This window comes from the organism of the source record quoted next, unplaced genomic scaffold (genome assembly GCF_019419815.1).
Source record: "Pyrus x bretschneideri cultivar Hongxiangsu unplaced genomic scaffold, Pyrus_bretschneideri_v1 Contig4, whole genome shotgun sequence".
Taxonomy (NCBI): Eukaryota; Viridiplantae; Streptophyta; class Magnoliopsida; order Rosales; family Rosaceae; genus Pyrus; species Pyrus x bretschneideri.
In genome coordinates, this window is record NW_025999723.1 from 9,002,864 (window position 1) to 9,027,933 (window position 25,070).

The window sequence follows — 25,070 nt, forward strand, 5'->3', positions numbered from 1 at the left end:
GGGATATCGACGTCACCAGCGAGATCGACCTCTGTGAAGAGCTGTCCAGACCAGTCCACCACTGCATCAGGGTGTTGCCGCTCTTCGAATCTGTCCAGGCCCGTCCACAACGTGGCTGACATCGTCTAGACGTCAGCCTTGCGTCACATGCCCTTCAGGCTCTCGGGTTGGCAACTCCTGCCAAGCCTCTCCCTCGAGCCCGCTCGGGCTCTAGCGCCAATACACGCTAGACCAAGTTGCTCAGGCTTTCTAGCCCTATTTGAGAGCCAATCCATTGGGCTATTGCCCACGGTGGAACTGCTCTTATGGGGCGCAGATGTTTCTAACACTTAATTGCAACAGCATCCATCTCAAAGTTATGAACAAAATGCAACAACTTCACATCTCATTTGGTTTCTTTAGAGAGACATCATATCTTTCAATGCAAAGATATTTAAAATTTCATTAACTGGATTGTAATTTTAAATACAATATGCAAGTAATGATCTCAACCCCTTTACAGACCCTACAACTTAGGACCTCAGAGAGTACAAAATTATGCCACACAGAGCATGAAACGGGCGAAAAACCCTTATCGCATGCTTAGTTCTAGGCATGGGACGGGAGCTTTGCACCTTGAAAAAGATGAATCCGCAGACGCCGACCTCTTTCATTAAATAATAATTACCCAGGGCACATCTTTGTTCCTCCACACTATGATGATATCCAAAAAAAAAAACTCTGAAAACCACGCACGGATTTCACCTATTTTGAAGCCCCTCAATTGCCTTCTTCCACTGCCAAGCTCTTTGTTTGGCATCCTCAAATTGTAGTACCTTTTTCGGCTGAAAATTTTACATAACTTGAAATCAGAAAAGGAAAAATAAGGATAATGCAACTACTTAAAACTTGAGAAGCAATTTCATCAACTCAACGCTACAGCATCGCATTTCACGGCACTAAAGAATTCAATGTCATATTATCGTAAATACATTGGAAAGCACTCAGTAATAAAGCCATGCCACAAAATATTAAGGGAAAACCGACTGAAGATAATATGTGACTGAGATATGAAAGAGTAGTAAGGGCATACCGTACAAATCTTGAACTGTGATGGACTTGCGACTTGGATGCTCAAGTCATTAGAGTTGTCGGACCAAATTATATTTCCCTTCACTATTAGCTTTGCAGGATCCACATATATCAGTTTCGGCTTGTTGGTGAGGATAAGCTGCACCTTCTTGCTTGTCAGCTTTTGAATTTTCTTCACCATTGAGATCATAAGAACGGACTCCCCGGGCTCAAGGAATTGTTGCCTGTTAGCATGGTAAAACACAGATTAAAACATCGATGTGGAATTCATAACAGAAGCAGCAAATGCAATATCATAAACTCTCTGCAGGGGTTTTGGGAAGTACTTCCGGGATAAAGGACGTAATTAAAAATGCTAAAGAAAATAGAACAAAACAATTAGCCTCCAATCAAGTGAAATTATCTCATTTAAGCATATATTTGGATCTGAGACACTTTTCAAGAATAACATTATACTTATTACACAGAAGTTCACCACAAACTTTGTAAGCAAAAATATCTAGTTCTTAAAGTAAAAATAAGTGATGATAAACATGAAGCAAGGGTGTCGAGAATACCATTTTGAATCAAACGAATCAATTGAAGCGAGCCTAGTTACATGACCAGATCCTTCGGAAGAAGATGTGGCACCACTGTTACCCTCATTTTGTTTTGCTGCACCATCTCCAATGTGTGTGGGGTTCCATGAGTTATCACGGCTATCACCCTCAACTGACTGAACACCAAAAGCATAAAAACCAATGTTTAACAATCTAAAAATGCTCAAGTAAAAAAAGGAATAATATAAGGAACAGTTGATTTCCATAAATAAATACTCCAACAAAAAATTGAAAGCCATACCCCTGTCTCTAATGCAAGTTTTGGAGGAGTTTGTCCTCGTACATTTTTCCAGTCAACTCCCTTAAAAAATGGATGCATCTTCAGTGCAGCATAACCGTCCGGCCCAGCACCTGGTCTCCTGCTGGGATCTAAATCCTGCAACAGTTGCACAACACTAGTTGATCAATATTAAAAAGGAACTACACTTTCTCAAAAAACGCAAGTGGTACATAACTCCATGGCATTCTTAAGGGAAAGAATTTCAATAAGAAATTAAAAATATGGATGTTATTTGCCTCATCCTAAGGGAGTGCTAGTTACCAATAGCACAATCACTAATAAAAGCTAGGTTGCAACAAGTATAAGTGGGTAGCTTACCAATAACCGGTTAATAAGGTCTTTAGCTTCCTCCGAAAAATAATTTGGAAACCTAATATCTCTTGCTATAATTCTTTGGAAAATAAGCCACTCGCTTGCATCTTTGAAAGGAGAAGTTCCTGAAAGCATTTGGTACAAGGTGCAGCCAAGTGCCCAGAGGTCATTTCTGTTTTGATATGTTCAAACGAGCAAAAACAGTGTTATACTACATAGATCATATACTATTAAGAACAGAAAAAATAAACAGGAAAAAAAAAAGACAAAATACTTGTCAAAAGTAGTAAAAAGTATACAAGTTTTAGGGTAAGCTTAAGAATTCATTTGAAATATAGTACAACCCCCAGTGACTAAACATATGTCACTTACCCAAAAGTTGCAGGAGAAGAATTCAGGACTTCGGGAGGAACATAGGCAGCTGTCCCCACAAATGTGCAGGCCTTATCATCTACACGAGGCATCCAGAGAACAATCTCATCATATTATTCAAATTTTAAGCACAGAGCCATAGAGACTTCACCATGACTACAATTATAAGATACCTGATGCTGCATTCGGAAGAACCGTAATTCGGCTATCTTGCATGGGCTTTACACTCCCAAAATCAGCAATCTTGATATTACCCTCTGATGTAAGTAGCAAGTTCTCTGGCTGCCATTTAAAAATATATCAGCATTTCATACGACGTTAAATTGCACAAATATAGTCTTAAGGGAATACCTTTATATCTCTATGAATCAATCCCATACTGTGTATGTACTCAAGGGCGTCTACAACTTCTGCTGCATAGAAGCAAGCTTCATCCTCAGAGAGGCGACCCTTCTGCACACAATTCAAGAATAAAATATATTAGTTACAACATCAAATGAATTATTCTCAATGAAAAAGTAAATGCAGAGGTAATTTCAGAATGACATGAAGAACACATGTTATAAGCTTAAAGCTTACCCTAGTTATTTGATCAAAAAGTTCTCCACCTTCACAGGACTCAAGCGCCATGTCTTCGTACAAAAGTAGGGAGACCAGTGTCAATAAGATCCGGAATTGGAAACAACCAATAAACAACAGAGAATACAAAAACACTGAACCTGAAAGAATAAGTGAATCTGAAACAAGTACAGAAGACATGGGGAGGTTACAACCAGAATACCTACACAATGAAAAGGAATCTTGAAATGTAAAAAATAGCCGCACAATTCCTGGATGATCCAGCTGATCAAGAACAATACGTTCCAACTTCACATAAGCTGTTTTATTTTCTTTGGTGATGAATTTTTTGTCCATGATCTTTAATGCATAGACAGTTCCCGTGTCCTTCTTCTTAGCCCTCACAACCTGAAATTATTGGTAATAAGAGACAAGAACCCAGCAAAGTTTAAGCATTACAAATAGTTCAGAAACCATATGTATACGATATCAAAAAAACATTTATAAGAATAGTGGGCAGAGAACTATCTCTAATTTCTGTTGGAACTGAACCCCATAGAGAGCCCAAAATCTTCGTTTCCCAACTCTCCTTGTAATCTCAAAACTTCTTCTACCAGTTCATAACATATTAACTAGCTAAAAATCCTATGTCCTTAAATTTACTATAAGCTCACAACCTCACACCAACCAATTGCAGGTTTGAAGCTCCACCAGTCCCGAGAGTAAAGAACAGGAACACACCATACACAAGCATCCCAACTTACAACTGATCGACCCATATGACGCTTCTTTTTGCCCGTCCATTACATTGTAAAAGATAATCCCTTTATCGGCCAGTTCACACTAAGTAGCAAAAATTTGGCGAAAATGAGGACTTCCATCAAACCATATGCCTTACAGGGTGAGTTCTTTTGCAACAATTGATATTTTCTACAACCTATAAGCAATTATAATTTTTTTCAATAAATTTACAGCATATGCAACCCATTAGTTTACAAATGAATTACATCATTCAATAACGCGACTAGGCATCCAATTCATGACAATCCCCAATCTGAGAGAAAAATCCAGATGAAAAACGAGCATTTTAATAGAATTAAAACAACAAATTAATCAATAAAATTCCCAAAAACTGGATGAAAAATGGGACCTTGGAGTAGGAACCAACGCCATAGATCTTGCCCAATTCAAAGTCTTGAATGGTGAAATGCTCCTGGGGAGCCCTGAAAGCGAAGCTCTTGGATCTCGGAACATTGCTGTTGGCGCCATTCGAAGAATTCCCCTGAATCTTCAACTTAGCATCAAAATCTTTCTCCATTGCCAACATTATCTTTTCTCCCACAATTCCTCTCTACATGTTGAGCTCTCTCTCTCTCTCTCTAGAAACCCATTTTCTCTCTCTACAGGAAAAGCCTAGGGAGGAGAGCAAAGACCATCACTTGGATGGGAAGAGAGTTCCTTTGTCCCCCTTTCTCGATATTCTCCTCTGTAAAAAGAAAAAGTGAGGTGGGATTGGATTGGACTGGACTGGATTGGATTCCTGATTGTTGAAATCTGGGTATGTGTGTATTCAGAGGAAGGTGATCAGCTTTAGCTTTGGTTCCAATTTCAAAACCCTAGAAAGCAGAGAGAAATTGGATTATTGTGGAATTGGGTAATGGGGAGGAGAGAGAGAAGAGAGTGGAGCAATATTAGTTTTTGGATGGAGGAGAGGAGAGGGAGGTATGGGGATGGAAGAAGAAACGAGAGAGGAGATAGGTAACATGCCACATGGGATTCAATGATGAATGGGTGGATGGATGGCTTCCCAACCCCAAAGGCCCTAAAATGGAAAATTGGAGGGAGTAGCAATGAAATTTGCTCATGCATATGATTGTGTGCTTTTTAAGCCTTTTTATGGAGCTTTGCAAATTTGCAATGTCCAGTGGGCTTCTCTCCAGCCTCCTAGTACCGTTTTGTTTTAGGTCGAGGATTCAAACTTGAATGTATAGATATAGCATATCAACTTTAATCAATGTGATTACGCTCACTTGTTATAGAATTCAGAACACTTTTCCGTCAGACTTATCTAAAACACACAAAGATGTTTATATTATTAGATAGTGATTCGAACCGCAAATTCTGAAAGAAGCTAACCCAATAAAGAGTCTAGATCTATAACACCTTGTGATGTCATATTATGCGACAAGAGAGCATTTAAAATTTTATCATAGCTCCATAAGATACACAATTTCAGCTGTTTTTCACGAGAAAAGTGATGACATAGAAATGGAAGTGCAAATGGTATTTAGATTCAATGGAAGGTTCAATTGGTCCTGTTAGGCAGACAAAAAAACATAAAAATATAGTACTTTAACAAAAAATCCGCAAAACTTTCAGAAGTCGCCAGCAACGGAACACGATTGTGTCATTCAACAACAGTTTTCTTTCCCGAAAGTTCCTACATCGTTTTCTTCCGTTCGAATTCGAAACTATCCATTGCCTGGACCCTGTCCATTTTGTTGATTTTCCTCCTCACCGCCTCCGTTTCTATCTCCATAATGAGCCCATGGTAGAAATGACTCCAACAAGACTGCGATTGCATTTCGATTTGCAACATCGCGTGGAGCATGGCCGCCCTCCACTGGATTGCCAACATTTGCAACGTTACCGGGAGCATGACCGCCCTCCCTTGGATCACCCAAAAATTGTTGCAAAACTTCCGGTGGGGCAGTTGGCACTGACAAAGAGAAATCTGAAACTAACAAGTGGGCGTACCTATAGCAAACAAGTAAAGCAGTCAGTCATTTACCAACTTCAGGCTTAACATCCGCAGTTATAGCTTCGCGAATTTACGCAATAGTGATAAACAAAACACTAGGAAGTGTTGCCGAAATGTAAAATTGTAACTGCATGCTTACTCGTTTTTCTCGGATGAGAATGCCTCTTTTCTCACGCATGCCCAATCGTTCTTCTCGCTACTATCATGTCTTAGTGTCTCGATCACAAGCTGTGCAGCATCCCTCAGCAAATCTTGCAGATCTGGAAGCCTCCATAGAAGAAAATTCCTCTCGACATATATGTTTATTAGGTGATCCAAGGATGGGATTCCTACTTGATCTGCTTGAAAATATGGATTTTTAAGTATCTGTGCCCACACCTTGTCCTTCAAAGGCACCTTTTCCACTAATTTCTTTAGAACAGAGGGGTGAAGCATCAATGCCTGCTTCATAAGATCAGCCGAAGTGGACTTAGCATTTTCTGGTGCACCTTTTGAAGATTCCTCTTTCTCAAGATACAAACGGCAAATGGCAAGGGAATATGAAAAATTTGGAAACAACCACAAGGAGTTATCACTTTTATATTCTTCAGAGAACCGTTCTAGCCATGCATACTCCTCCGCCCTCAATGAAAAATAGTCAATGCAGAACATGGCCCCCATTGGATCATCAGAATCTAGTGAAAGTAACAACTTGCAAACTTCTAAAGCCGATCGATGGCAACCACGCCTATCCATATTTCTCATGTGAGTAAAAAGTACAGTGAACAGAGGCTTGTTTGTTTCATGGCTGTATTTTAGTTGGCAATTGCCCTGCAAGGGGGTGAACATTGGATTCCATGCACATTCCAAAGCATATAAGCACTTCGAGATAAGTTCTGCTGATATTTGATGTTCACCCGAAAACTTATAGTACTCTGCCATGGTTATAAGCGAATCCAAATGATAAGGACTGTATAACAAAATACTTGCAATTCCATTGATGTCATGTGTAGCTTTGGCAGCTTCAAATGCCCTCTGAGCTTGAAGGTAGGATGAGGAATGTACATATCTGCACATAAGATCAAAATCCAGATTACAATGCATGAGTCAAAACCAAACCAAAAGGACGCAGGACAAATATCATAAATCCTAGTCTGAAACTCTAAGCTGTGAGCATAAACAATGTAAAAATAGGAGAAACTAAAATTTGAAAAAATAAAAGGAAACAAGAGTGTTGAATATTTGACTCAAAAGGACAGCCATAATTGCTTAAAGAGCAGGATGCCAGCCATAAAACATAGCTGGATGACGGATGACAAATTTATGACTATATGGTACTAAAGACATTTTAGTAACGAGTGTGCTTCTTTATAATTTCACGCAATCATCAACTAGTTTGTCCAGTACAAGGTAGACATTCAAGTGTTACCAAACGTAACTGATATAGTTTCAAACTTTCAGTCACATAAGAAATTTATGTTAAAAAAAGTTTGTGTTGGGACTACACATATATGCACATCTTAATGTTCCATCAACTTACACAACAATATCCCCATGAATACAATTTGCAAACACAATTCAACCACATTACAATTCAATTCATACTGGCATCAACTGCAGTTGTCTACAACACCCGTTAATTAGAGTTCTGCTAAAGTATTAATTATTACATATTTGAGAACTACTTTCTTGACAACGGTTAACAACTCTCTACATTGAGCTCAAGCCCATCAGTAGAACCAACTTTCTTCTATGTGCAGAAAAAAATTGATAGCACTAACAGTTTTTGTACTCATTTTAAAATACAACACCAAGACAAGAGAATGATCTTACCGAAAGTGGTGGTATCCATCAATCACTCCAAGAAATTCCATGGACAAAGAACCATCCCAGCGATGCCAATGCTCTGATGCAGTGACAAGTATAGTTTTTCTAGGAATATGAGCAGCACGTCTTCCACCACGCACCATTCTAGAACTGCCACCACTTCGCTCATGTTTCTCAAAGGACTTCACCACCTTAGAGCCAAAGATTCTCCGCAGCTCATTTTCAGCATTTAAGTACTTGGGATCCACTTGTAACGCAGAGGGCGCACATGGCTTAGTCAAATTCTCACAACCTTTTCCGCTGGCTGCTTTTTCGGGGCCATCCAAAGAGATCGACTCAAGAATCACATCCAGGGGCTTTTCTACATTGGAAGCACCCGAAGAAGAATAAGAAGCCTCTTTGTTTTTCTTCTTTTTCTTCTTCTTTGATTTCTGATTGTTGGTTGACGCTACACCGACCTTCGTTTTCAGCTCAGGCACAACAACCAAGTGTTCATCAACAGTTTCAGGTTCATCCCCCTGCAACCACCCAAAACCCCATAAAAAAAATTAGAAAATTAGTCAATACACCCCACAACTACAAGTTTTATACAAAAACACTTCACGAGCTCAATCGAGAAAAAAAATCCTCTCGTCTATCCACTTATCATGCTCTAATTGATTCTTAACCTCCCATTACCAATCCAATTGGGGTTTTTTTTCCAAAGTTTCGAGCTTGAAGTGTTTTTCTCTAAAGTGTAACCCTTTTACAGAATCCAACACAAACCCATCACAGCTCGATGATCACTCAGAAAATTGAACGCAAAAATCAACAAAATTTCACCATTTCACTTCGTTCAAATTCTTAAATCCACTAAAAAAAGCAAAATTTTAAAATTTAATTAAAAAAAGTGAACCTGGTGGTCGTCGTCGTTGTCCCCGTCGTCGTTGAGGAGATCGAAGGGATTGAATTTAGCTTTTCCGTTGAGCTGCTGGCTTTCTTCTTCTCCTTCTGATTCGGATTCTATTACGTGTCCGTGTTCTTCTTCTTGTTCCCTCAAAACTTTCTTCAGCATTCGACCGGACATCGTCGAAGTAATCCGAAGCTCGATTCTCTCAAATTCTCAATGTTTTGTAATCAAATCAGTTTCAGCCCTTGAGCCTTCAGTGATTCACCTTCCAGCAAATAAAACCCAAATTGCCAAGAAAACGAGAGCTCGAGGCCGAATTCGATTACTGGTTATCCCAATTGGAGACGGGAAGACTAAAACGACATCACTTCGGTGCTCCTTTGCTCAAATTGCCACGTAAACAATAGTATTGTCATTAACATTTCTTATTAAGAATTAGACGACACACATTTTTTTGGCACACTTATTTATAGTTCATATTTAGAAACTTAATCCTAACTATTTATATTTCAATCCAGCATTTAATCATACATTGTAAAAAATTAGACAAATTCAAAATAAATAAGACATTATGCAGTGAAACAAATTAACGAATACAGTTCTATAAAGAAATATTAAAATTCTATTAATTAATTCAATGGTCATATGGTTGCGGATTAGAGTGACTTTTGGTAAGGATGTCATTTGAGAAATACCTAAGAGCACTTCCACCCCTAACATAAATGCACCAGCACTCAGCGCATTTATCCACTCAGTGAACAATGATAGATCCCAATAAACAGTAATAGACCAAATGCATTTCCACCCCTAACAAAAAATTGCCTAGTCAATTTTATTAAAATATTATTATTTTTCCTCTCAGTCACAAATACGCACGGACACCCAAAAGCGACTCACTTACCAATCCAACACAATCCCAAAAGCTTTCTCTCTCGATGTCTCTCTAGTCAGTCATGGCTGAGAACGAGCACAAACTACAACAACAGCAGCCAGAAGAAGCTATTGTGCTCCTACCTTGGCCTGAGCCTAGGCATTTTCCTGGCTTTAGCTCTCGACAACTTCCAGGAGCTCCAGACCCAAGTGGGCGAGCTCTCTTCCCGGCTGTGGCAGGCGGAAGAGCAAGTCAAGCTCATGAGTTCTCGCTGGAAAGAGGACTCTAAAGCCAACACTAGGGTCATTGAGATCTTCACCAACCACCGCAAGCTTGGCAAGCCGAGGAGAAACGGTTGCTACACCAGATCAACGCCGCCCATCAAGAAATTGGCCACCTCCATGCCAGGATTCTGGAGCTGGAGAAAACCCAGGACGATTCCAGAGCTAGGATTCGGGATTTGGAGAGGGAGGTTGGGAGAGGGACGACATGATTGGCTTTAGCGAAGGTTGAGGGTGTAAGCGTGAGATGATGTCAATCGGGGCGATCCATGCCTCTATCAATTTTGAGCTAACCTGGAGACCAACTTGGGTTGGGTGCCAGCCTATCTACTAAGCTGGGGTGGAAAACCTGGTTGCCGGGCCATTGTTTTGGCTGGGTGCCGACCTATCAGTTCCCCAGTGGAATTGCTCTAAAAGATAAATGATTCAATCATTGAAATACATTATGAAGTGGGCCATAAGAAAGTTGAGAAATACTAAGGAGACTCTCTCAAAGTGAGACTCTCTGTCACCCAATGATGAAGCCACATGAAGAATAGGGTAGGGTCAGACCTATCATGAAATTTCACAATATATACATGTTGTCTACTGGTTTTAACCATATAAAGCATTGGGTCTATTGGTTGTATAAGTTTGACAATCGTAGAGGGGTTTAGGGTTTGAAACTCATCGGACCTATTAACTTTTGGGTTTTTTTTAAAACATAACCTAGAACCTTTTGTTTCTTAAAACCATTATACAAAATTTTTTTGTTTGTTTTAAATCCAACCTTATAACTAAGCTTCTGTTTTACCATAAAACAATTTATTTTCTTTTTATGGTCAGTTCATATAAAATAAGGTCTATACAATTTAGAAGAATATCCAATTATGTTGAAAAAAAAAATCTCATAGGAATAGTTTTGATTCTTGACCTTAAATTTTTGTTCAAACCTAATCCTTTTTTATCAAAACTCATAAAGAAATTATTTCTTATAATATAATCTTCTTAATACCAAAATTTTCATACAAATTTTAAAGATCCATCACATTTGTTTGATTAACATTTTCCATGTGAAAAAAAAAATTTATTTTTTCTCCAATTAATTATGTTGCTATATTTTGTCTAATTTCTTTCATATGGCTTAAAGGCCCATCCTAAGATCGATTTCTGGCTCCGCCACTGCTATCACCTCACAATTTAACGTTAATTATCGTGCTAACATTATAAAGTATTGTGCAAAAAATATGAGGTGGCAGAGAGTCCACAAAGAGTCTTACTTTTGAGAGTCTTCTTAGTATTTCTTAAGAAAGTTTGTTAAAATCAAAGTTCTAAAAAGCGTCAGGCACTAGTCAAGTGGCCGAGAAGAAGCCCAGGGTTTTTTTTTTTTTAATTTTAAATAAATTTATCATATAAATATATATATGACACATCCCAACCCGGCATGTCCACTTGGACTCCGAATCGAGTTGTGTTGGTCGTCACCGGAAGGGTGACGAAGCCATAAAATGTAGTGATGTGGAAAAAGTGAGCGAATTTAAACCTAAAAGTGTCTAAATGTAAGAGTGCGCTAGTGAGCGGGAATGAACCCATTCCACATGTGATGTCAGAGTATAAGTAAAGCAGTAGAGTAGATTGAGAATTATACCATTGGAAGTAGTCTTTAATATCTACTTTATGCCAGCAATCCTCATCGACACAAAATCTACCACTAAAACCTGGAAGGGCGAAAAATAAGGGTAAGTGAGCCTAAAAATAAAGCTTTGTAAAAACCTTTCTGAAAACATATTAACCCCTCGCCGTAAAACAAGTATAGTTTCCAAAACATACATACTACGTATAGTATGAAAATACTTACCATAGCCTGCAATATCTCAAGAATTCAATACATCATATATTTGTAAATAAGCATATAACTTCTAGTAATCACAATATCTCGCAGAAATAAACATATCACATCGAGTGCTCATCGACACATGTTGACACACAAGTTCATGCACAAATATTCTGACATGAACATGACTCGGTGTAATAATGATTTACGCTATATTACTACAATCATGTGAAGACTGGCGCTATGCGCATCACACACAAGTCCTAATTGCCTATAGCAATCTAGGACAGGATCCAAAGTGAGCATACGATGTGATGTGAACATACACGTGAAAATTTGGCCCTGGCCTGGACGAGTACTAACACCAGTGTAGCACACGATGAGCAGATAGCGTAAATAAAATCATACAGTGGAAATTGATAATTCACGTCACCATAATACTATTCACAACCATAAATATAATTAAGGCATCAATAATAATACGCATATATGTGCATCCCGTAGGACGTAGCATAATTTCATAATTTCTATCAATGCGGTAATTCTTATACACGTCAAGCTAATCTAGGTGTATCATAGCAAATTCTTTATGAAATATATAAATGGAAACTAACAAATACACACACACACACACACACACACACTACATAAAAGAAAAGACCTATGTAAACACGAATTTTCCTAAAACAAGAACACATGTACAAAATAATATTTTGTATCGATTTTGGGGTTACAATCTCTTTTACAATTTGATCCTTTGATTCTATCTTCGTAAATGTAGATCTATGGATGGGTTGTTGATCCAAAAGGCCGTCGGGGCTTGGTCTAGGGATAAACAGTTGTGCAGATTTGTTGATGTTGTTGATCTAAAGGGCCGTCAGGGCTTGATCTTAGGATGAACGGATCTTCAATGGCCTTCAAGGCTTGATCTAGATGAACAGTTGATGAACGGATCTTCAAGGGCTTTTGGGCTTGATCTTAAAGAATGGGCGTGTGGATTTATTGATGTTGTTGATCCAAATGGCTGTTGGGGCTTGATCTTAGGATGAACGGATGATGAACGATGAACACTTTCTTCAAAGGCCGTCAGGGCTTGATCTCGAAGGTTGAGGAAAGTTTCTTCAAGGGCCGTCGGGGCTTGATCTTGAAGGAGGATTTGACGAAGAATGAAAAGGGCTTTCTTGATCCTTCGGGATTTACTTGAGAACTTTAGAGTTTCAAAGCTTCAAGGTTTTGGTGTGATGTGAATTGGTGAAGTGAAATGAATGAAATTGGCTTCTATTTATAGACTTTTTCAAGGCCTAATTTTGAATATAATATTCAGATGAAATAAATCATTTCTGCTAGGTGTTGACACATGTCCTATTTGATGACTTTTTTGATTTTGTTCGATTTTTTGTTGAGTTACATGATACGTGTAAAATTTATGTGATACGTGAACGTTGAAATTTTAATTATTGGTCAACATTTATTTCACCGAAATTTCGATAACTACAACCTAGTCACATGTTCTTGCGATGTCACATCCGTTCGAATTAAGAAGGCCGGAATCTCCGATAGTAATCGCACAAAAGCATAATATTTTAAGGCCTGTTAGTAAAAATCAACTAAACCAACTAAATTTGGCAAAATAGAGTGCATATTTGGAATCAGAGCGTCGAATTACGCTAAGAAGGGTCCCGGGCAAATTTCGTAAAAAGTCAACGATCGACCTTAAGACAATCAAGACGCCGAGTCGGTCAACTATGTTAAAACTTTGGAATTTCACTAAATGGATGTCAAAAATGAACTCGGGGTGCTGAAATTAGCCTTGAAGCGTTTTTGAAATTTTTTTGAAAAAAGTCAACATAAGGAATATTCCTAGAATTTTCTGAGCCTATTTCGAAACTGGGTCAGGCTGGAACAATGGCCAAAAGGTTTGGGCTTATGCCTTTTTTTTTTCTCAGGTCGGGTTGACCCGTTGGACTCATGGGCCACACAGCACTCACCGAACCCAACAAAAGAGAAAGCCAGATCTGGGCTTTTGGCCAGAAAATTTCAACAGCTCCAAACAACTACAAATCTCCACTAAAACTAGCAATCCAATATATCAATTTGAAGCCTAATAAACAAGGAATCGAAAAATACCATTGAGTTCCTCGACCATGGTCGGAGTTGGCCGGAAAAGTGCTCGAAAGCCTATGGATCTCCTTCGAAAACTAGGGAAGTTTCCCCCGAGGCATTTCTGCATGAAAATGTCGCCAAAACATCTCAAATGTTGTTACACCCCACCCCCAATTATTTTGCAAATTTCATATTTTCCCCAAAAGGTTTTTGAAAGTTACTTTTTGGTCCCTTATCTTAATATAATCCGGACCCTTTATCTTGATTTCTTTTCTCCCCCACGTTGCCACGTGGCAAACACCCAACTCCCCTTCTCTTTCTCTTTTCCCGATCTCCATGTCTCTCTCACTCTCGTCGTCTCTCTGTCACTCTTTGTCTCACCCTCCCTTAACTCTCTCCCTCGGACTGTCATCTTCCCGTCGACCCACGCACACCTAAACCACCCTGATGTCGACGTTGCACCACCGTGACCCACTAGGATCTCCCCTCCCTCGTTCTATATCTTTTTCTCTCTTCCTTCCCCAACGGCAAGCACCGGGAGGGTGCAATGGCGAACTTCGTCGAACTCCACCATTTTCGAGTAGGTGAGGCTCAGAATCATTTTACCCTATCTTAATTTGGGTGTTGGTACAAATTTCTGAGTATGTATACCTGTTTTGGTGAAGGTTGGACTTGAAATCAGTTCGGGTGTGTTAAACCAAGATTCTGGTGGGTACCCGTGGCTTCCAGGCCATTTTCCGCCCAACTTCGGCCATGATGACGGAAACCAAGGGTATATTTCGATTCCTTACCTTCGGAGCTTCAATTTGGTATATTGAATGACATGTTTTGGTGGATTTTTGAGCTCCATCGGAGCTTGGGAATTCTCCGGCCGAAATCCGGCCTTCTCCTTCCTTGGAATCCAGCGACCCACCAAACCCAAGGCCTTTGGGCCTTTCCAGTCCAAGTCCCATAACCTTATTCAAATTTGTCTAACCCATTTATTTAAGTTAAGCCCAATAACCTTTTGGAGACCTAACCCATACTCTGGGTCCTATTAAACTTGGGCTCGAGCCCTTTTATTTTTAGTTAGGCCTGCGGGCCGAGTGTGTGCATGCGTGTGTGTTTGTGTGGTGTGTGTATGTGCGTCCGTGTGAGTGTGTATGCGCGTGTGTGTGTGTGTGTAAGCATGTGTGGTGTGTATGGTACATACATGTGTATGTGTGTGCAGTGCCGTGTGTGTGTATGTTTGTGTGGGTTTGGGTTTAAACCCAAACCACCCCTTTTCCCCCTAAGCCTTTTTAACCAAAAACCTTAGGACCCAAAACCCAAAATCTCTCCTAGGCCAATTTTGACGTTCCGAATCCGTTTTTGGTGTCCATTTCTCGGAATTCTATCGTTTGGATTTAGTTTGATAAATTGTACATTTTTGTGCTTAGGTGAAGTTGCTAGTGGGAATTTCCTTAATCCTTTTCACATAACTCTGCTGCTACGGAGTATCTGTGAGTGGACCCCTTCTAAAATTACATGATTTCATAGTTTAATTGCATAAATGAAAAGCATGCCTTACGAGTTTATGGATTGATTTTATGTTAAACATGTTTATTGAAATGTTGATCATCATCTCGTTATTTTGTAAGGAATTAATTGTTGGTCTATATTGAGTTATATTTTAATATATCGTATTTTTCTATAAAAACCATGAACTGGTAGACTATTTGATGGATGACGATAGGATGCTAGAGCATGTTTTAGAAACCCCTCTTTATAGTATAGACAATGGATGACTTTATACTATGAAGTGGTTATTTATGAGAGGCGTAACTATTTGTGCGTACCTACTGGACACTATGCCACCTAGGGCGAGGATCTGGTGTTGGCAATTAGGCCGGGAGAAATAATCCCTAGCTACGGGCTAAGGGACACGGAACAAGCATTGGGTCGAGAGTTAGTAATCTTTGGCTACGGGCGCAGAGACCACGGTGCTGGTATAAGGACGGAAGTTATATTTATTCAGTGATCTTACTGGCAGCACACCGCGCTTACGAGACGATCTGTGAGACGATTGATATTTTGATTTCCGCGATGTTTTTCCACGATATGTCTTTTGAGATGTTTTATGGCATGCTAGAGTTTTCTGGAAAGCTATCACTTATTACGCTAGTAGTTTTCATTATATATAAACTATGGGGGTTAGTATCTTGATAACTATTTTATTATTATTGTATATATCAATTGGTCCACTCACCTTTGTTTTGCGCCCCCATTCAAGTATTAGAATCGAGGCATACAATCCCGGCGTCGAGGCACTTCAGCATCGGCATCTTCGAGCCCTCTCGATGTAGGAACCACTCCTTTATTCATTAAATTTTATATTATTTCTTTTAGTGTTCTAATTAGTTGTATGCTCTGAACACGTTCCAAAATTGTTAATTCATTGTATTTCAATTCATAACCCTTATTTATTTCTCATTTTTAGCTTTTGTATCAATTAATGGCTTTCGTCACCCTAGGGTGTCGGCCAACACGTGCCTATCCAGGTATTCGGGGAATATCGGGATTGGGGAGTGTCAAATGTACCCTAATCATACACCAAACAAGATTTAAGAAGTATTTTGAGGCTTACCTTCGCTAGGAACAGCGAGAAATCACCGAAGATAATTTTGAACAGTGGTGGTGCCACTGTGCAGAGAGAAGAGAGAGAAAGTAATAGTCCAAGGCTCGAGTTTTCATCTATAGTTTGGGTTGTGACACTCACCAGAGGGAGTGGCGAATGGTGGTGCAGTGGTCATGGTTGTGGGGTACGCGGCACGAGAGAGAAGGTGAAAGAGTTGAGGGACAGGATAGTAGAGAGAGTCTGAGAAAGAGTTGAGAGAAATGGGAGAGTTCGAGAGGGTCCCCAAACAATGGGGGAGGAACTGCCACGTGGCAGGAGATGAGAGGAGAGAGTGTGATTTGTAAGCGCACAGGCCAAAAATATAACTATAATAACAAAATATCCTTTTTGAAAAATATTAAAATAATGATATAATACTATAAAAGTTTGAATAAATAAATAAATATATAAAAGGGAAGTGTTATTGGCATTTCAAAAATCTCATTCTATACTCCTCACAAGTGTAATTTTCTTTCCTAATATAGAAAGTTTGGAGTGTAGAATGAGATTTTTGGAGTGCTAATAACAATTCCCGTATAAAATATAAAATAGTAATTTTTACGAAAGTATTTTTTGGATTCATTGTTCCGTAAAATCTTCATCGTAACTCCGAATTCAATTTTGCTTGCGGCTACGCATTCGTACTATTGAGTACTTCAAGAATACGGTAGAATAATAGCTTGCATGCGTCACAAAAAGTCAGCCAACGAAAGTCAACAATCTTGCCTCTAAGGCATTTTCGTCAATTCACAATTTTAAAATTTATAAAATCGTAAAATTAAAGATGGGTTGTTACATATATATTTGGAAACATAAATGTAAAATTTAAGGATATATAAATTTTAAAGTACAATTGAATGAATATATAAAAAGCTGAACCGCCTAGGATCGCTTGGGGCTGCCTTGACCGCTTAGGCGGCCGCCTAGAGGCTTCACTGATTCTTGCATGCCTAGGCCCTAATTGAGAAGTCCGGCCTCCGCCTAGTGCCTAGGCCGGTTTTTCAAACAATTGTTAAAATGTCCCCCGATCCAAACTATTTTTTTCATACAGCGATATTTTATCTGAAATTTGTAGGGACAAAGATTTAGACTTTGGTGTAGAAGTACACTGTTTTAGCTAATTTAACTAAGTCCAAATTATTTAACACATACATTAGGAACATAAAATGGAGAAATGATTTCGATACGTCGCTTTTCTCCTTATGCACACCTCTAGTGTAGGGGAGAAAAAAATGTGTGCACCCATAGAATTTGTCCTTTTCATTTTGTCCAATATTTTTTATATTGATATTCTTCTTTTAAGTTAATCCAAATTGTGGACTGGATCACTATTATTTATGGCGTTTTGATGCTTTTGATGTTGTTTTTTCTCCTTTGAAGAGGGTTCCCGGATTTCATTTGTTGGGAGAATGTAAAAGAGCTTGCTGCGTGATAAAGTGGTTAGCTATAATAACTTACTAGTAATTTTAAACAATGTTGTTAACATGGATAAAGTAAGATACTCAAACCAGCAACGCTTGACAAGCTTTGTCTCACTATTTTCGTCAATTTCATTCTTTGAGTTTGTTGTATAAGCAACTGATGAAATTTGTAAAACACTAACCCTAAACCCTAATTCCCATAATCAGTTCCGTAATATGCTTTGCGAGAATTGTATGTTTGTGATTTAAGTTAAGTTTGTAGCAAATTAACCTTTTAGGTGTATTGTGATATAGGTCGACACAAAGTTAAAGAATATCACGATACAGGCTAGCTAGGGTTTCTCTAGATAATTGGACCCAGTTATTTTATCTCTACACCCAACTAACAAATTTTATCTACTAAATTTCCAAGTTTACCATTAAATAAATAAGGATAAGAAAAGAAAAGAAAATAAACATTGATATTTTTATCTCTACACCTAATAACTCAAAAACTGGCACACTAGTGCACTCCTCCATTATTTCCAATAAAACCCACACAAATAACAACAAAGTATTCTCTCGAGTTCATCAACGAGTTAGCTTGCTAGAAACCCTTATTAGCCCTCATTTATTATTTCAGCGTAGGTTCTCAATTGATACGTTTGTTTGTTTGTTTGAACCATTATCTGGGAGTTGGCTACTTGCATAAATTATTAAACTAACAAGTCAGCTTGCTAGAAACCCTTGTTGCTATCTCTTCTAAATAGACACTGACATGGAAGCATTTTTCTCATATTGCAGGAATTTGTTTCATGTCCAACGAATTTGTAAGAAGTTTTCTCCGCTGAAATTATAAATGAGGGCCGCTAGGGTTTCTAGCAAGCTTACTTGTTTATGAACTTGGGAGAATATTTTGTTATCATTTGGGTGTTTTTGGGGAAATAATGGAGGAGTGCAGTGGTGTGCCATTTTTTTGAGTTATTGGGTGTAGAGGTAAAAACATCAATGTTTATTTTCTTTTATTTTCTTGTTCTCATTTATTTAAGGGCAAACTTGAAAGTTTAGTAGAGAAAATTTTTTAATTACGTGTAGAGATAAGATAGCTAAGTCCAAATAAAATTTTCCTTTTTACAAATGCCAAAGTACCTTTTGCGTGTGTTGTGATACATGTCGACACAAGGCTTAGTTTCATGTAAAGTTTCAACTTAAACGTAAGACGTCTTTGCATGTGCTTTCTAAATAAAAGGAAAACAGAAAAAAGTCTCGCTTAACAACACCTGCAGCTTAAAAAATCCTAACATCTTTCATTTTAGTCGTCGGCCCCTTCCTCCTATTCAGGACGGTGGTAGCAAATGGTCATGTTGTCTCCTTTCCTTCCCAACTCCTCCTCCATTTTGCTAATCTTTTCATGGCCTTACTTTTCGGATGGCATTGTTCTGAGCGTTTTGTATCTCGGTGTTCTCTGAGCTTTGTCTCAATTTGCTATGAGTTTGTCTCATATCTAGTTTTTATGCCTTGTTGCTCTCCAAATATGGTTCCTTACCGCGAATTCTCAACCATCTACCCATGCTACTTAGTTCATCCACTACCAAGATAGAAAGCACTAGTGGCAGTTAGATTTGCCCCTAAAACTTCAATTAATGGAAAATTAGCTACAAAATACTAATTAGGGGCGGGTAAAGCCTTAAACCGCTCCTAATATTACTCAAGCCACGTACTTGCTGATTTGATAATTAATTCATTTTTAATTCTGTTCCACCTTTAATATTAGGATAATGTTAGGAACATCAAATTTTTTTAAACTAAATTTACAAACCAAATGATATGGGTGTAGATGATTGAATTATAATTAAGTGTCGGTTAACGTGCTTATCTATGACATATTATTTAGTTTACAAATTTAGTTTAAAAATTTGGTCTCCTTAATTTTATTTTCGGTAATTATTCGGTGGAGGATGGTTTCTTCTTGGTAGTTACGATAATTTAGCACCGGAGGTAGATTTGTGGGAGCCAATTTCTTACCTGCCTGAGCCTCTGAGATGGAAGTTTGTACAGCTGCACCACTTGTCACATCTATTTAAACTAAGTTTTGTAAATTATATGACGTGATTATTGATGGATTATAATTAACGTGCTTTTTTTTTATTAGTGATACATTACATGGTTTATAAATTTAGTCTACCTAATAATACTTTTTTGGTAGTAAACGAGTGTCTCCTTCAAGAACCTCCTCCAGCGGAGTGCGGTAGCATTTAAAGTGCAATTTACATTATTTGATAGGATTATAAGAGCGCTCTAGCACAGTGGCTTGCTACCCTTATTTTTCTTTCATCCTTTTAGTTCTTTGTTCTCTCTTCAAGGTGGCGACAGCGACTTTGTGGTAGTTGTGCAGCTTATTTGATGGAGGTGGATGCTCTACTTTTTCAAGTCTAGGTTTTTTTGATTGCATGTTGCTATGGGCTACTCATCTCCTATCTCATTGTAAGTTTCTTTTGTGGTATCCGGCTTTTGTTTACCATCTTAAACTCTTTTTGAGTTATCCTTACATTGTAGTAGTTTTTTCCTTCAATGAAATTAACTTTTTTGACAAAAAAAAAAAAGTGCAAAACGTCTTGGCAATCGACCACCAATTAGGTCAATATTTAATGATAAATATCATTGATACTATTCATACTTAACCATATATTGTTATGTGTGAAGTTTATTATAAAAAACCTCGATGATATTAAAAATGCAATATCTCATATATAAGTTATATTGTATTTTGTTGTACGATTAATGTCACATCGCATTAGCGAACATCTTGGTTTATATTGCATGCCTGGATTTGTAACCTAGTAAAATCATTGTGGTCAATTTGAGTTTTTTCAATGAAGAAGAGCATGCCAAAAGCAAAAGGGTGTTTTGTATAATTGTATTGTATCCGACGCTCTGCATGCTAAGGAGACATTATAAAAAGAAGTAAAAGCTATATATATTTAGCTCCCCTGTGGACCATATGAATTGTGATTTTTATATGTTCATATATAAAATGAAATGATCATCCATTGACATTGTAGTAGCTGGCATGCATGCAGCCGTACAAAATGTTTGCTTTGATTTCTCATCCGGCGCAGATTGTGGAAGAATTTGGAGAGATTTGGAAGAGAAACAGAAGTGCCTTTTAGCTCAGCATCCTTTAATGGTAGTAAAGCTCACAACTTTGTTTATGAGATAGTTTAATTTATGTGATTTGTGTAGATGATCTACATAAATCTTGAAATTTGAACTCATTCAACGGTAATAAATAGAGTAGTGAACATCATCATCACTTGAAGATGATTAGCAAAAATATTCTCAGAGGAAGAGTGGGGGGTGGGGGTAGGGGACACCAATTAGGGTTTATGGGATTTAAGTTTGTATACAATGTGGGGTGGCATGTGAGTGTTTATGATTGCTTGCACCACAATTATAGGCTGCAAAGCAAATCATTGCAAACACCATGTTTAACCATCTCTCATAATTATTACATATTTTGTGTGCATGTTTGCACGCCTCTTATGATTGATTAATATTACTTTGATTAATTACTTAAGCAGGGTAAAAGTTCAAGTGTCAATAACCGTCTTCAAACTATCTTTAGTCCTTATTACCCTTCTCTCTTTTGTCATTTTGTGGGAAATTTTAAAATTATGACTATTTTCATGACACACTTCGACTGAAATCAAGACGTACATTTCATTTCTCAATGGTTAAAATGATCAATTTTTTGTAAATCGTCTAAATTTGATTGTTACCTCATCAATATTTAATTGATATAACGTTGATATTTGATTGATATATTGTCGACATTGATTTTGATTAATTCAACAATTGAGATTTGATTTCTAATCATTTTAATCAATTTCTCAAAACTTTTGGATATGCTAAAGACTCTTAGTCCAATTTTTCTTACTTTTAGAACTTTAACCACTCGAAGGAGGGTTTAAAAACTGCTCGAGGAGTCTCGAAAAGGGAGGGTCGAGCTTTTGCTTGGGGGAATCAAGTAACTATATTTCTGATTCTTAAAAATGAATTGGCTGATAACTGTTATGAACCTGATAACTGTTATGAACCATCACTCTAGCACATTGCTAAGTATTTTTCTTCTCGAATTTAGCAAGTAGTACGAAATGTCTCATTTACTGTTTACATTATTAATCACATCTCTCGCAGTATAAAACTCTTTCACAACAAAGTTGCTAAATTAAGGTTAAAAAAATGGTGGCTAAAGTTACAAAAGAAGACCTTTGATTGAGTGGGATTTGACATGATAACCGGCGTTCTAATGATTATTATTTGGAGAGGGCTTCTCACGGACCCCCACCAACTCACCAAGCAGAAGGACAAGGAATTAATCATGCATACTTTGTTTTTTCCCTCTTTGATTTTTGAGATTGAGAAAATTGTAGCAATAATTTTTTTTTTAATTTTAACTCAATTAGAACGATGATTTTTTAATTAAAAATTTATGACTATAAGTTCTTTAATTCATCAAATTGCGTAACTATGATTGTTTTGTCAACTTAGTTAAAACTTCCATTAAAATGAGTCATGTGCGTGGCACATGAGGCTAAATCAAGGTGCAAATATAGATTACCAAATGAAAAAAAAAATTAGATTTGTTTCTTCAACTTTAACTCAATTAGAGAAATGATCCATCAACTTTAACTCAATTAGAGTAATAATCTCTAAACGTTAACCCAATTGTAGCAATGGTTCTCTCAACATGAGTTATTTTAACGAAATTCTAATGAAATTGATGAAAAAAAAAAAACATAACTATACTTTTTAATAAGTTAAATAATTAATCGTCATGAATTTTTAATTGAAAAATTATTTCCACGTTATTCTCTTTCAAAAATAACACAAAAAGAAAAGCTAGCCAGCCAGTGCTAATAGCAACTAATACTTCCATTACTAGACTATAAAACTAGGCCTCTATTGTCTATTCCTTCATTGGTAATTGGATTTACTGCGGCCATGGCTGGAGGCAACTTGAAGAATGCAGTGATAGCATTTCTCGCTCCCCTTCCCTCCATTCTCTTCTACCTCATATTCCTCAGCAACCACCATAGCCAAACTAATGAGAGCTTCCTCTCTCCTCTCTGGACATGGTGCTATCACCACCCTCTTCTCCTAGCCAACGTTTTCTTCTTCCTCAACATCAACGTCCTCTTCTGGGTCATCAGCCAAGCTCTTTCCAGCCACTGGGTACGTTGATTTTTCGTTCAAAATCTGATCTTTTTGGGTCTTAATTGCAAATTTGAATTTTTTTTTATGAATTGGGTTGGTGCAGATGATCGATTTGTACTGGACTGTGATCCCTGTAATGCTCGTTCACTACTATGGATCTCATCCTCTGGCTGATTACAACCGGTGGCGGTCGACGATTGCAATTTCGCTGACTTGGGTTTGGAGCCTCAGGCTTAGCCACAACTACTTTAGGCGGGAAAATTGGCAATGGGGTGCCAGGGAGGACTGGCGGTTCACAGATATGAGCTCACAGTACGGCAAACATTGGTGGTGGGTTTCCTTCTTCGCCGTTTACCTCTCTCAACAGGTAGTGCTCTAAGTGTTTGTCGAATTGCCTCAATGAGCTTCCAAGCTGGTGAAAAATGTGAAAAATGGTCGCTTTTGGTTTTCTGATGGTTGTTTTTAACCTTTGTAGGTTTTTATAATTGGGATATGCCTTCCATTCTATGTAATCCACTCAGTTAATGTGCCACTGAACATATGGGATTTTGTTGCCGTCATAGTCTGCATTACTGGCATTGTTGTAGCATACTTAGCTGACACGCAGCTCCATGACTTTGTGAGCCGAAACAACAAGCTGAAAGAGCTTGGAAAGCCCGTTGTTCCGAATCTTGACGAAGGGTTGTGGCACTATTCGCGGCATCCCAACTACTTCGGAGAGCAATTGTGGTGGTGGGGATTAGTCATATTTGCATGGAACTTGGGACATGGATGGGCCTTTGTTGGGTCTCTGGTCAATACAATGTGTTTAGCTTATGTGACTATACTTGTCGAACGCCGAATGCTGAAACAAGATTACCGAGTAGAAGCATACAGGCGGTATCAGAAGACAACCTCAGTGTGGATACCTTGGTTCAAGTCATCTCCAGGAGGAAAAGATAAGAACGCTTAATTGATAATCCTTTCGGTGTGTTACGCTTTGCTAGTTATTTTTATCTGCAATCTATCCATAATCTGTGTTCGTGTCTTATAATGTCCTATGTTCAAAAGTTGTCATCAACTGGTATTTGTTTGAAAGAAATGAATGCAAGTTGGATTTTATTTGTGATAATCTCTCTACTTAGTAGTAGTAAGAAATTGTACAAAATTGTTCAGAATTTACTTAAACAGTTGCCTTTAGTTTAGAATGTGGAATTTCCATGAGATGTGGCTTTGTTCTTAAATTCCATTGTGTTACGATAAACATAAGATCGAAATCTGTACTGTTAAATATAACAGCACAAGATGGTAGCTTAAAGAGTTAACTGTATCACGAAGACACGATTCATTCCAGAACTTACTTCAATTGAAATGCACAAGGCTCAACAAGCTTCAGTAATAATTATAGTACTAAACCAGGACATCATTTGCCTACTTTTGTGAAACTTGAAAAACTTCCATTGGGAATGGGATCCCAAGTTACATGGGTAGGCAAGTTTCCACTTTAACATTTGCGTAATTGTCATTGTTCTGGGGAATCTTGGATGAACCATTCTGTTTTTGTAGTTAGTCAACTCATTTGAAATAGTCGTGTTGGAATATATGATACAAAAGTAGAATCAGCTTTAACCCACCATCACCTATTTAGCTTTCTATGTTCATGGATTTCTAGTATGCATCGGTGTATATGTGTGGCCGTTTGGCCGTTAGATCTTTGACTATTGGATCCTTGGTTGCACATCCAACACTTCATTCATCCGGTGCAAATCATACACCGAAACATAGCAAAATTTTCGTAGTTTTCAAATACACAATACACATATTTGACTTCTCACGGACAGCTAGCTGTTCGCTTTGTCAGTGCACTTAGAAACAGTTATAGGACACCTGTCCCTTTTTTTTAATAGAAGTAAGAACCTTTTTCTTTTAAACCCCAAGAATCCCACTGATAAATCTGCTGCAAAGGAAGAGGTGTGGTGGTCCCGGCATGTGCTTAGCTATATATGAATACTGGGAAACCATGCTAATGGATCATGTAGACCTTCAGAGAACTCCAGTTTAGGAGAACGACTTATATAGAACGGGTTCATTGTGATGTCCCAACCCACTAGTACAAAACCATA

At 38.0% G+C, this 25,070-nt stretch overlaps 3 protein-coding genes across 3 annotated transcripts; 1 reads left to right on the forward strand and 2 right to left on the reverse strand.

The window, feature by feature from the left end:
* Nucleotides 1–416: 416 nt before the first annotated feature.
* On the reverse strand, nucleotides 417–4,908 carry LOC103934447 (3-phosphoinositide-dependent protein kinase 1-like). Its single transcript, XM_009344197.3, has 11 exons — nucleotides 4,343–4,908; nucleotides 3,420–3,600; nucleotides 3,214–3,266; nucleotides 2,986–3,087; nucleotides 2,808–2,916; nucleotides 2,635–2,713; nucleotides 2,269–2,434; nucleotides 1,912–2,046; nucleotides 1,629–1,786; nucleotides 1,073–1,295; nucleotides 417–824 (listed from the first exon to the last, which is right to left on the reverse strand). The coding sequence occupies exons 1-11, from the start codon at nucleotides 4,517–4,519 to the stop codon at nucleotides 741–743; spliced, it is 1,467 nt and encodes a 488-aa protein (XP_009342472.2). The 5' UTR covers nucleotides 4,520–4,908; the 3' UTR covers nucleotides 417–740.
* A 542-nt stretch (nucleotides 4,909–5,450) lies between these two features.
* On the reverse strand, nucleotides 5,451–8,890 carry LOC103934085 (transcription factor 25). The gene is made up of 4 exons (XM_048565505.1): nucleotides 8,655–8,890; nucleotides 7,766–8,277; nucleotides 6,093–7,001; nucleotides 5,451–5,949 (listed from the first exon to the last, which is right to left on the reverse strand). The coding sequence occupies exons 1-4, from the start codon at nucleotides 8,823–8,825 to the stop codon at nucleotides 5,664–5,666; spliced, it is 1,878 nt and encodes a 625-aa protein (XP_048421462.1). The 5' UTR covers nucleotides 8,826–8,890; the 3' UTR covers nucleotides 5,451–5,663.
* A 13,800-nt stretch (nucleotides 8,891–22,690) lies between these two features.
* LOC125468728 (uncharacterized protein C594.04c) lies at nucleotides 22,691–24,079 on the forward strand. Its single transcript, XM_048565028.1, has 3 exons — nucleotides 22,691–22,986; nucleotides 23,072–23,335; nucleotides 23,444–24,079. Exons 1-3 carry the CDS (start codon nucleotides 22,756–22,758, stop codon nucleotides 23,918–23,920), a joined length of 972 nt encoding a protein of 323 aa, XP_048420985.1. The 5' UTR covers nucleotides 22,691–22,755; the 3' UTR covers nucleotides 23,921–24,079.
* The last annotated feature ends 991 nt before the right edge of the window (nucleotides 24,080–25,070 follow it).